The 11800-nt window shown below is 41.1% G+C and overlaps 2 protein-coding genes across 6 annotated transcripts; one reads left to right on the forward strand and one right to left on the reverse strand.

The window, feature by feature from the left end:
• Positions 1-451: 451 nt before the first annotated feature.
• Positions 452-6783, reverse strand: LOC139560210 (mitochondrial potassium channel ATP-binding subunit-like). 3 transcript variants are annotated; one of them, XM_071376775.1, is made up of 8 exons: positions 6391-6522; positions 5508-6086; positions 5006-5146; positions 4716-4852; positions 4530-4621; positions 4245-4373; positions 3976-4026; positions 452-3717 (listed from the first exon to the last, which is right to left on the reverse strand). In XM_071376775.1, the coding sequence occupies exons 4-8, from the start codon at positions 4730-4732 to the stop codon at positions 3701-3703; spliced, it is 306 nt and encodes a 101-aa protein (XP_071232876.1). In that variant the 5' UTR covers positions 4733-4852; positions 5006-5146; positions 5508-6086; positions 6391-6522; the 3' UTR covers positions 452-3700. The 3 variants fall into 3 exon arrangements, with proteins under 3 accessions (XP_071232876.1, XP_071232875.1, XP_071232874.1); XM_071376774.1 differs by having other exon boundaries at positions 4716-5146; positions 5518-6086; XM_071376773.1 differs by lacking the exons at positions 4716-4852; positions 5006-5146; positions 5508-6086 and having other exon boundaries at positions 6391-6783.
• A 317-nt stretch (positions 6784-7100) lies between these two features.
• On the forward strand, positions 7101-10840 carry LOC139560208 (putative nuclease HARBI1). Of its 3 annotated transcripts, XM_071376771.1 has the most exons (10): positions 7101-7496; positions 7788-7858; positions 7946-8122; positions 8213-8274; positions 8357-8443; positions 8531-8572; positions 8641-8814; positions 8894-8929; positions 9028-9973; positions 10068-10840. In XM_071376771.1, the coding sequence occupies exons 1-8, from the start codon at positions 7339-7341 to the stop codon at positions 8927-8929; spliced, it is 807 nt and encodes a 268-aa protein (XP_071232872.1). In that variant the 5' UTR covers positions 7101-7338; the 3' UTR covers positions 9028-9973; positions 10068-10840. The 3 variants fall into 3 exon arrangements, with proteins under 3 accessions (XP_071232872.1, XP_071232870.1, XP_071232871.1); XM_071376769.1 differs by having other exon boundaries at positions 7788-8122; positions 8213-8443; positions 8531-8929; ... (1 more) ...; positions 9650-9765; positions 9862-9973; XM_071376770.1 differs by lacking the exons at positions 7101-7496; positions 7788-7858; positions 7946-8122 and having other exon boundaries at positions 8260-8274; positions 8531-8929; positions 9028-9582; positions 9650-9765; positions 9862-9973.
• The last annotated feature ends 960 nt before the right edge of the window (positions 10841-11800 follow it).

Raw genomic sequence — 11800 nt, forward strand, 5'->3', positions numbered from 1 at the left:
TCATTCTCATGTGGTCAATCAGAAATGTTTAATAAAAAGCAATACTCAATTTTGTTGCAATGTTCCCTCCTGAATAAATCCCCAATCAGAGGTCTAGTTAAACAGCATGTTTAAATCCGGTTCTAAGAAGCCTGTTAATGGATTTAGCTAGCCTAGATCCACCATTTTCACATCGTATTATCTGTTCAGACAATGATCATTATACATGCCCCCCTCAAATTCTTGCTAAATTTACTGATATATACAGGTCAGGTCCAAGTAACCCTTTTAAAACCACAATCACATACTGTATTGTACGGTTAGTATTCTCTTCCTATTAAGAGCACATGAGCACTTGCAATTTCTGCAGCCTCGGGGCACAATAAAATATGATCGAGTTTGTCCACCCATACATTTGGCTTGTATAAAATGGAATTTGACATTGGACCATTAAACTAAAGCAACTTTACACACTTTACAACATCAAACTAGTCACAAAAGTACATTACGGCAAGTATTTTCAGTTCACATTGTAGGTCTACAGTTTTGTGCTATATCAAAGTCAGGGCTGTCAACTTTTGAAGAAAGCTTGGAGTGAGTTTTGCCATGTGAATTTCATTGCCCCCTGACACAATCCCTAGATGGTGGACTGGGGGTCCTCCCCCAGGAAGATTTGACTGTTTTAAAGCAAATTTCCTGCAATTCTACGTATTTTGACGTAGAATTGACCAGGCCTATGACCAGGGTGGGAAAATATGTGTATTCAGGATGCTTTGAACATTAAATGAACACCCAATACTCAACGACTTTGTTACTTTTAGGTTTTTGGGTGATGAAATGTAAAGTATGCAAATATTTTTTTAACATATTTTTTAGGTGGTTTGACACTTTATTCAGACAGTAATGAAATGAGATAGGGAGACAAGCAAAATGCTAGAAACAGTGAGACGTTTGGAAGTATGGATTGATCCCTGTTCTCAGTTGGAAAGTTGTATGTGACACGTGCCGGGGAGTGTTACCACTACGCCAAGTCTCTGCACAGGACATTTTTATATTGATGGCAGTGGGTAACCACATCATAGATTACAGTTTCCTTGTCCATAGACTGCTTTCAAGGTAAGGACACCAAGATTTTATATTTTGTCAGTTGGGTGAACTCTATCTTTAAAATAGGGCTGGAAGAAAATCCTGCTTGCTCTCCAGAAGGGTTGGCCATCTCTGATCTATGTTTCCCAAGTGCTGGATGTTTGAAAATGTTCATGTTATAACAATTCATTTCACCCAACCTTCAAGAAATATCTAATGAATATCTATATTCAGATGGTTTAAAGATCCTTGCCATCATCTTACTCTACATAGACAAAAAATGATGTGTTTATGAGTTGTGAGTCCCCCTACCATCTCTGCCTAACATGTGCACAATACTAAAATGTCAAATAATTATATTTGATTGCTGGAGCATTTAATATCCAATGCTTATTTGTATGACTTATCTTATTCAAAACTGTCCATGAACGGCTGCAAAAATACATAGCCTCATATAATTAATTGTCAAAGACACAACTACAGTGCATTCGGAAAGTATTCAGACCCCTTGACTTTCTCCATATTTTGTTACAATACAGCCTTTTTCTAAAAATGGTTAAATTCATTTTTTCCCTCATCAATCTACACACAACACCCCATAATGACAAAGTGAAAAAAGGGTTTTTAGAATTTTTTGCTAAATTATTTAAAAAAATAATTTAAAAAATACCTTATTTACATAAGTATTCAGACCTTTTGATATGAGACTCAAAATGTAGCTCAGGTGCATCCTGTTTCTATTGAAAATCCTTTGTTTCTACAACTTGATTTACCTGTGGTAAATTCAATTGATTGGACATGATTTGGAAAGGCACACACCTGTCTATATAAGGTCCCACAGTTGACAGTGCATGTCAGAGCAAAAACCAAACCATGAGGTTGAAGGAATTGTCCGTAGAGCTTTGTGTGTCAATGCACAGATCTGGGGAAGGGTACAAAATGCCAAGCGCCTGGATGCCAAGCGTCACGTCTGGAGGAAACTTGGCACCATCCCTACGGTAAAGTATGATGGTGGCAGCATCATGTTTTTTAGCGGCAGGAACTGGGAGACTAGTCAGGATCGAGGGAAAGATGAACAGAGCAAAGTACGGAGAGATCATTGATGAAAACCTGCTCTAGAGCACACAGAACCTCAGACTCCTCAGACTCTTCCAACAGGACAACAACCCTAAACACACAGCCAAGACAACGCAGGAGTGGCTTCGGGACAAGTCTCTGAATGTCCTTGAGATGCCCAGCCAAAGCCCGATCGAACATCTCTGGAGAGACCTAAAAATAGCTGTGCAGCGATGCTCCCCATCCAACCCGACAGAGCTTGAGAGGATCTGCGGAGACAAATGGAAGAATCTCCCCAAATACAGGTGTGCCAAGCTTGTAGCGTCATACCCAAGAAGACGTAAGGTTGTAATCGCTGCCAAAGGTGCTTCAACAAAGTACTGAGTAAAGGGTCTGAATACTTATGTAAATGTGATATTTCAGTTTTTAATACATCTGCCCCAAAAAATTCAAACCTGTTTTTGCTTTCTCATTACGCAGTATTGTGTGTAGATTGATGAAAGGAAAAACAATTTTGTAAATTTTAGAATACGGCTGTAAGGTAACAAAATGGGAAAAAGTCAAGGGGTTTGAATACAATCCGAATGCACTGTAGTCATATCAGATTTCAAATATGTGATTAGTGGAATATTAAAATAAGTGTGGGGAATAACAGTAGTGTTCTTGCTGACAAGCACAGTAATTACCCAATATTTTAATAAATAAAATCTCCTGAAGACAAGATGACATGAATCTGCCCCTACACTACCCAAATTATTTTATATTTAACGTTCCCATTCTAGAATCAAACTTACACTTTTGGGTTCACAATCTGGTTCACAAAATTATTTTCATAATTACAAAGCAAGTCATCCTACCAAATGTCCCTGCTAAAACATACTGTAGGTCTGTCTGCTGCCTTTTTGTTGTCACAGCCTAAATGCCAATCAGCAATCGAGGGGACTAATGCAAGTGTGGATTAAATCGACTTTAGTACATGTTGTCAGAAGACTGCATTCTGCAATAAGGACGGGAGTAACAGCAACCTAATTTTGTTAAAAACATTGTACATGAAACAGTGCTCTCTTTAGTTTTATAAACTCAGCAGATAATTTTCTCTCTCCATTCAGCTCCACTCTAATATTGAGGGGCGTTTCTTTAAAACACGCATCCAATCCAAACACGCATCCGTCCAACATGATCACACCACTGCTAGGGTCAAAGATCCTTTACCTAACTAGACCAATCATATGCTTCAATGTGAAGCGGTTCACAGTGCTGTGGCAAGACAGGACAATGATAGAGATTCCGCTCGTGATGTTAAATTGCAGGCGCAGATGCTCCGATTTCAAAATGATTAGGAGCACAGTTAACGTGCTGACTATACAATGGACTAATTTGAAAAATAAAAGCAGTACTTTACAATTCGTGAGATATAAGAGGTGTGCCGTGAGAGCGTGAAAGGAGGGTCAAATGCGTGCGTTTGTTTCACGGCCAATGCGTGAGAGTTGGCAGCTCTGCAAAGTACTGTTCACAACCGTCCCTCTGATCTCTGCCTGCGGATGAGGTCAGCAGCCCTCCTTTGCTCAGCAATTCCAGCCTAGGAAGAGAAGATACCTGTGTCCACAGAGATACAATATTAAATAAAAGCACTTACTGTAAAAGCACTTTGTGACAACTGCTGATGTAAAAATGGCTTTATAAATACATTTGATTGATTGATTGAGAAAAGGGGAATGCATTGAGTATGTGTGTCTGGGGTTTATTAGTGTGGTATAGACTTGTAATAAATCAGGACTTTATAACGTTCTGGGCCGTTCTGGGAGACTCACTCAAAAAGCTATGTTTTTTTCTCACTAATGTGTTGTCACTTACCAACCACAGGGTTGTATCCACCTGGAAAGCCTGTGAGGAAGCGGCAGGCTCCTGCAAGCATGGGAGGAAAATGTACACAAAGTAACTTTGTTTTTAGTGTTATGTCAAAATCACATAAAAAGGCCATGTCATACAGAGGATAGCAACTAAGCATACTAAAACAGCTCCTGAAGACAGATCCTAGAACAAATCCCCCAAAAAACTATCCTCATATGCACTAGAAAACATATACAGCTGTGTGTGTAGAATGATTACAGTCGGATATTTACCTGATTGATGAATCAAATTATTTGTCCTCTGAGATGGGTCCAGTGTCCAGATATCCAGGCCATACAACATGATCACACCACTGCTGGGGTCAAAGAAAAGCTCCAGCAAGGAGGCCACTGTAGACTTCCCTGCACACAATCACATAATTTTCATAAATATATAATTAGGTTCCAAATAATTATACTATGTTCAGACTAATGTTTCTACAATCTCATTATAGGCCCTTTGTTTATGTAATCAGATTAATTGAGTGTTTGTTTCCATGGAAACGCATGGGACATTACCTCCTGATTCCCCAACGATAGCGACAGTCTTAGAGAGGGGGATGATGAGGTTGAAGTTCTTCAGGATCTGTTGGCCAGGTCTCATTGGGTAACTGTAAGAAAACAAAGAAAGAAATGGCACTCACTGATACAAATAATGTGTGTGTCTGTCTTTGTGTTAATACTGTCTTTCTGACATGGTCTTGCCTGAAGGTGACTTTCATGAAGTCCTCCCATCCTGTCAGAGATTTGTCAGGGATGCGGCCGCACCCTGTCCGTGGAAATGGAGGCTCCAAAGACAGGTACTCGAAAACACGGGCCCCAGAGCTGAGGGCTCTCACCAACTGGAAAACGCGATAGGATATAGTTTCTCATGGCCATATCAACTGATCATCTTTTGAATCCTAGATGGATAGTAATGTATTATGTGAAACCTGGCACCATCCCTACGGTGAAGCATGGTGGTGGCAGCATCATGCTGTGGGGGTGTTTTTCACCGGAAGGGACTGGGAGACTAGTCTGGATCGAGGCAAAGATGAATGGAGCAAAGTACAGAGAGATCCTTGATGAAAACCTGCTCCAGAGCACTCAGGACCTCAGACTGGGGTGAAGGTTCACCTTCCAACAGGACAACGACCCTAAGCACACAGCCAAGACAACGTATTGAGTAAAGGGTCTGAATACCTATGTAATGTGATGTTTTTTATTTTTATAAATTGGAAACATTTCTAATAACCTGTTTTGCTTTGTCATTATGGTGTGTTGTGTGTAGATTGATGAGAAAAAAATGTATTTAATACATTTTAGAATAAGGCTGTAACGTAAAAAAAAGTTGGAAAATCAAGGCTTCTGAATAGTTTCCGAAGGCACTGAAGGACCACAATGGAAATAAGACTCCGGCCTTTGTGTTCTTATCCTCAATGATTTCTAATGTATGTTAATCTTGTCTCCAGCTGGAGTAGCCTACTACTTTTAATTATCCAATAAATTCATACGTACACAGCCATACCTGAACGATGACCAGTTTGAAGGAAGACTTGAACATTCAACCGGTTCACAAGCATGCCAGTCTTGTTGGCATCAAAGAAGGCTACATCTTGCCTGAAACAATAACGGAACTATTGTATTAGCAAGACTGATAGTTGGACAGTAGGTAGTAGGTCTAGTGACATACAGTCAGTCACCCAACTCCATGTCTTGGAACTGGTATATTCTACCTTCTGCTTACAATAGAGAAATAACTGCAACTGTATGTATCCCTGAGTAAAGATTGAAAAAGGGTCTTCCCCATGTCTGCTGCTACTCGCCCCCCTACCCTAGAAAGCAGGGTGCTGTAACCAGCAAATATATTTCATGGCCATATGTTTTACTAAGTATTTGACAGATATAGATTCTTCAATCTACAGTTAAATTCAAATTAGATCATGGACAACTTATTTGGAGATCAGCGACTTCAGAGCAGGTTCCCTCATCACTCATGTAATTCCCAGTATGTTCTCTCATGTAGCGTGCCACTCTGTTCACCAGATTGCCCAACAGGGGAATTTGAATATTCAAGATGGCAGCACCAAAAGCAAGCTGGGGAAAAAATATATGATTGTTTAATTCCATTCCAATTGAGGTGTCGGAAATCACTCAACATTTCAACACTAGGAAAATACAATAAAATCAACAACCACTGGAGTTTGTCCTACATGTTACAGTCCAGTACCCTTACAAACTGCAATTGACTGGTATTTTGGACGCAGTAATTGCAGAATAACTGAACTGCAGTTATACTGCACTGTAACTGCATTTACACTGCAAAATTACTGCAATATACTGCAGTTATACTGGACTCTGACTGCAATCTTTTTTGTAAGGGTAGTGTTAAGTTGCTCACCACGACAGCACCAAGAAGGGCAAAGAGCTGGGGTTTGACAAACTCCCAGAGGATATGCCAGTCGACAGGATGAACTTCAGCACTGCCCCTTGGTCTTGACGTCTGGCAGGCCAATTTGCAGACTGCTTGTTGAGCCAGACCCCAGATATGTCCAGCAGCTTTACTAGGCTGTCCAGAGAAGTTGCCTGCATTGGCTAATTGTGTTGTGTATAGCCGTGATCTGAGACAAAAACAATAATGTTAGGTTTCAAATATTCAACCTTTATTCAAAGGAGAATGACTAGCATGGCCTGCAAGGATTCATCCTCAAAAAGAAAACCCTACTAAGATGAATTTCTGGGTGATTACATGTATAATTTACAACAACCTGTACTATTCGTAGTGCGATCTTTATTGTGCAAGTTTGACAAACATGGACAACATGAGCTTAACAGCTATGGTGTGGGCTTCTCATTACACTTATTGTTACGTGAATCAAACAAGTTACAAGTGCATTGAGACACTTCTGGATGGTCGATTACCACCACTTTTTACTGTGAAAAGTAAACGACACTACTACTTTGGGACAGAGGTGAACTAATTCATCAGGGGCGTATTCATTACGCCGATTATGTTGCAAACGTTTCTTAAACGGAAGCAAACTGAACGAAACGGGGAGGAACCTACCTGAATTTGTGCAATATAAACTTTTTTTGCAGGTGTTTGGCTAACGATTACACACCTGGGGCCTGTTGCACAAAAGTAGAATTAAGACATCCGGGATAAATGACTCAGCTGAGCTCAATGAAGCCAAAACATGTGCGTCCAGGCTTAATTGGTTGCACAAAGACCAAGCCAGGATGAGCAGACACGGATTCATTAAGCCAGGTGAAACCAATCCTGGATAGGTGCGCGCTCACGGCTCACTCAAATAGACCCCGCCACAGATCACAGATTAACTGATTTACCATGGCAACTAGAGCCGCGTACTTTTCCCCGTCGGAAGCACAAATCCTCATGGAGGCATACGAGGAGGTAAAAGATATAATTAAGAAGAAAGGCAACACCGCCACAGTGATAAAGCAAAGAGAAAAAGCGTGGCAAAGTATTGCAGACCGCCTGAATGCGTAAGTAGTGCACAATTACACACTCACCGCTCCGCTGAAACATCACAATTACAATTCAAATATTTAATTCACATCTCCAAAAATGCAGTTGTACTGTAATTATGAAACGGTTAAATTTTTAATTGAAATGCACTGCAGATATGAGTGAAATTGTGTAAAGTAACTCCATCACACTGTATAAAGCTATGATAAATTTTTTGATATTTTTACTGAAAACAAGACAAAAATACCAAGTAATTTTTTGCAGTGTGACTCCATTAAATGTGTGTGTGTGTGTGTGTGTGTGTGTAGATTAAACATGAACGGGCCAAAACGGACATGGCAGCAGGTCAAAATCAAATACAAGAACATTCTGCAGAATGGTATGGTCCCTGACTAATATTTAACAAAGCACAAGCATATATTGTACCCAGAAGGTGCCTGCTCACACATTGTCTGTACTGTTTTAGCAGTGAAAAAGAATACCCACAGACAAGGCACGGGTGGTGGGTCACCAAAGGCTGACCTTACCCCAGCAGAGGACATGGCCTTGGAGCTAAATAAAGGCAGGCCCGTCTTAGAGGGGATCCCTGGGGGGAAAGAGACGAGCATAGGTTCCTCCCAAGATGCCACCCGCTTCATTCAAGGTATGTCCTTCCATCTCTACATGGGATACAACCACATTCATATTGAATCAATTTGGACTGTCTGACTTTGGTTTACCTATTGCCTTGCAGTGTCTGGCAGCACTGTGTTCCTGTTAGAGCCACCAGCACAAGCACCAGACGATGCTGATCCAGTGAGTACTCCATCAAAGGCATACTGTAGGCCTGGCATGTCTTGTCTACTAGCTTCAATATGAATCCGATTAAATGTGATAGGGTGAAGGCCCCAGTGCAGCAGCAACAGCACATGATGGAGACGATGATGAGGAGGAGACCATCTCTCTGGATTCCAGAAGGCATGAGGTATCATGTTAAGACTGTGAAAGTACTATTTACTCTACAATGGTGAGGAGTCCTCATCAAAATCAAAAAATCTAATTTCTTTTACAGGACCCAGATGCTATACAGTGGGAAAACCAGCCTGGCAACATAGTGCGTATTAATAAAAGGACACCACATCCTGCCAAATTCCAGCTGCGCTAATTGTATTGTGTTCACAGAGCTCACAAGCTATCAGAAAGTTGTATGGCAACCACCTCCGGCGCCAAATAGAACTGGCAGACATAGACATTCAGTACAAGAAGAAAAAGATGGAAAATCTTGCACTGGAGTCCGAAATAAAAAAGAGGACAATTAGGAAACTGGACCTTGAAATAAAAAAACTTGAGAGGGAGGTGAGATATGCCTTCAATGTACACTGTATGCTAACTGTAACACAAATGTATTAATCATTATTTTTCTTTCCTCCCCCAGCTCCAAGAAGATGACACAGCTCAAAATAAAAATTAGGTATATTCTCGTAAAGTCAAGTGAGCCATGACATATGAGCTCTTATTGTGAGCACACAGGACGGTGGCATCTTTCTAAGTTTTTTTTTATTTTCCCAGCAATCAGTACAACCAAGTCATCGTTATAAGGCATCGCCCTCTTTTGCCCACCCCCCCAGCACCAGGTGTGGCCACTAGCCTATATGAAGGCCCAAAATTGTGTGTTCCTTTCTGCTCTGACAATGGCATGCCCATTCGTGCGAGATGTGGTGGATGAAGAAGCACTTGTGCTGAGGAGAGCCTTCAGGCGAGAAAGGGTCTTCAGGGACCGGTTGGACCCACTGGCCTTCCCTGATGACCATCTATATGAAAGATACAGGTTTTCTGCAGATGGCATCAGGTATCTATGCAGACTACTGGGTCCCAGGATTAAGCACCGCACTGCACGGAGCCATGCACTGAGTGTGGAGCAAATGGTTTGTGTGGCCTTGCGCTTTTTTGCTAGTGGAGCCTTCCTGTACTCAGTGGGGGATGCAGAACAGCTGAACAAGGCCACAATTTGCCGCACAATAAGGAGTGTGTGTCTGGCTATCAAAGCATTAGCAGATGTCTTCATCTCCTTCCCTGGCCACAGAAGACTCTGTGACATCAAAGAGGAGTTCTATAGGATTGCAGGTAAGAGGATCTACAAATTACGGGACAACTGTTAACACATAGTAGGATACTCATTACTTTGTGACAGGTTTCCCCAATGTCATTGGTGCAGTGGACTGCACACACATAAGGATAAAAGCCCCCTCAGGTGCCCATGAGGCCGATTTTGTGAATAGGAAATCCTTTCACAGCATTAATGTTCAGGTGAACATAACTTTTTGATATTGTCCATTGACGAACACTCTGCATTGCCAGTGATGTGCATTGATTGGTGTAATATTCCTCATCTTATGATTTCAGATGGTCTGCAATGCTGACTGTGTGATCAGCAATGTTGTGGCAAAATGGCCTGGCTCAGTCCATGACTCCAGAATCTTTCGGGCCTCTGAAATCTATCAGTGCCTATCACAAGGTAAGCCACACAACCCCTATTTATAACCATCATGGCTGTGTCAAGAATATCACTGTGTTTATGAGGTAGTAATGATGAGATTTTGTGTTGACAGGTGAATTCTCTGGTGTGTTGCTGGGAGACAGGGGGTATGGCTGCCAGCCTTTTCTCCTGACACCTTTCACAGACCCCCAGGAAGCACAGCAGGCCTACAACCATGCCCATGCCAGGACCAGGGCCAGAGTTGAAATGACCTTTGGCCTCCTGAAGGCACGCTTTCACTGCCTTCACAAATTAAGGGTCAGCCCTGTTAGGGCATGTGATATTACTGTGGCTTGTGCTGTCCTCCACAATGTGGCCTGCCTGAGGAAGGAGAGGGCCCCCAGAGTGCCACCAGCCATGGACTGGGACAATCCGGCAATCTTCCCTGATGACGACAGTGGTCGGCTGCTGAGGGACCAATATGTGTTGAATTATTTTAGTTAGTATGTGTGCTTTCAATTTTGGTTAAATATGTCCTGCAGTGGCAGAGGAATTTGGTTTTTTTTGGGTTCGTTTTTTGACGAATTTGGCCTCTTATGATGTTTGTGCGGTATACTGTGTGTAATACAAGGCTGCAGGGAGGCTACTGCATCCATTCATTTGTCTGTTCAGTTGATGTGTATGGATTTGTCCTGCATTTATTTTAGTGTGCAGACATGCAGGGTGTGTTATATACAGACCTTTGAATGTGTATGTATCATTTTGTATAATATGCTTGGATTCTGTGCTTTCCATCTTGTAGAGTCACTGTGACTTCAGTTTCGAAAGGAGCTGATGGTTTACCTCCTTTGTTTTGTCCTTATTCAATAAAGGAACATAATGTTACACATTGTGTTTTTATATTCATATGGAATGTGTATTTGTTTATATGACAGAGTACTAGGGCCACACTGAAGAAAAAGGATAAAGTCATAAATTTATGAGGCTGGTTCTTTCTGCAGAAAAGCTACATATTGTTTTTACAGTTTTGATACTTATGACAATGTGATACTTAATATTCTGGCACATCAGCATGTCTTTGTTTATGAAACCATACTGAAGTACAATTTCACGAAATGCCCCACATCTGTCATTTTAACAACTGTCCTCCTTTAAAACAACTGGTTACAATATTATGACTTGTGTTTTTTTCCCCTCTGTGGCCCTAATATTCTATCATTTTATATATAGCCTTATAGTCTATGGGAAACTGTAAATTATCTAATGATAGCAACATCATCTAAAAATCATTTTTTATCCAAAATCATTGAAATTAATGATCACAAACGTTTAAATAATAACAGTGGGTCTAGTTATATGTGATAACAATGTATAGTGAGCAGTGAAATAAATATTGGTTTCCATTTGTGGTGACTGCTGACTGACATTAGGGATGAGATTAAATAGATCCTGGAATTTAGCCTGGTCTGGAGCAGGCTAGCTCCACAGAATAAATCTCCATGGTAATTTATACCATAACATATCCTCCTGCCCCCTATCCATCTTTAGTGCAACCGGATTACGGATCAATTGAGCCAGGATCACCAAGATATCCTGGCTTAATCCCTTATCCTAGTTTTGTGCAACAGGCCCCTGATCAGCTGGCTACCGGCATTAGTCGACTAGCAAGTTGTCCTAACGTGGCTGTCTATATAAATCTTGTGTTGCTGTGGTGTTGAATTTATTTTTTTCACGGAAATTTAACAAAATGCAAATAAACTGAGCACTTAGCTCAGAAGTGTACAACAGGGTTAGTTCTTTGGCTACAAGCTTGAACAACATCCAGGCTGCCATATTGACACAAATCCCAGAATGCATCTAATTTAC

Source organism: Salvelinus alpinus, chromosome 30 (assembly GCF_045679555.1).
Source record: "Salvelinus alpinus chromosome 30, SLU_Salpinus.1, whole genome shotgun sequence".
Classification (NCBI taxonomy): Eukaryota; Metazoa; Chordata; class Actinopteri; order Salmoniformes; family Salmonidae; genus Salvelinus; species Salvelinus alpinus.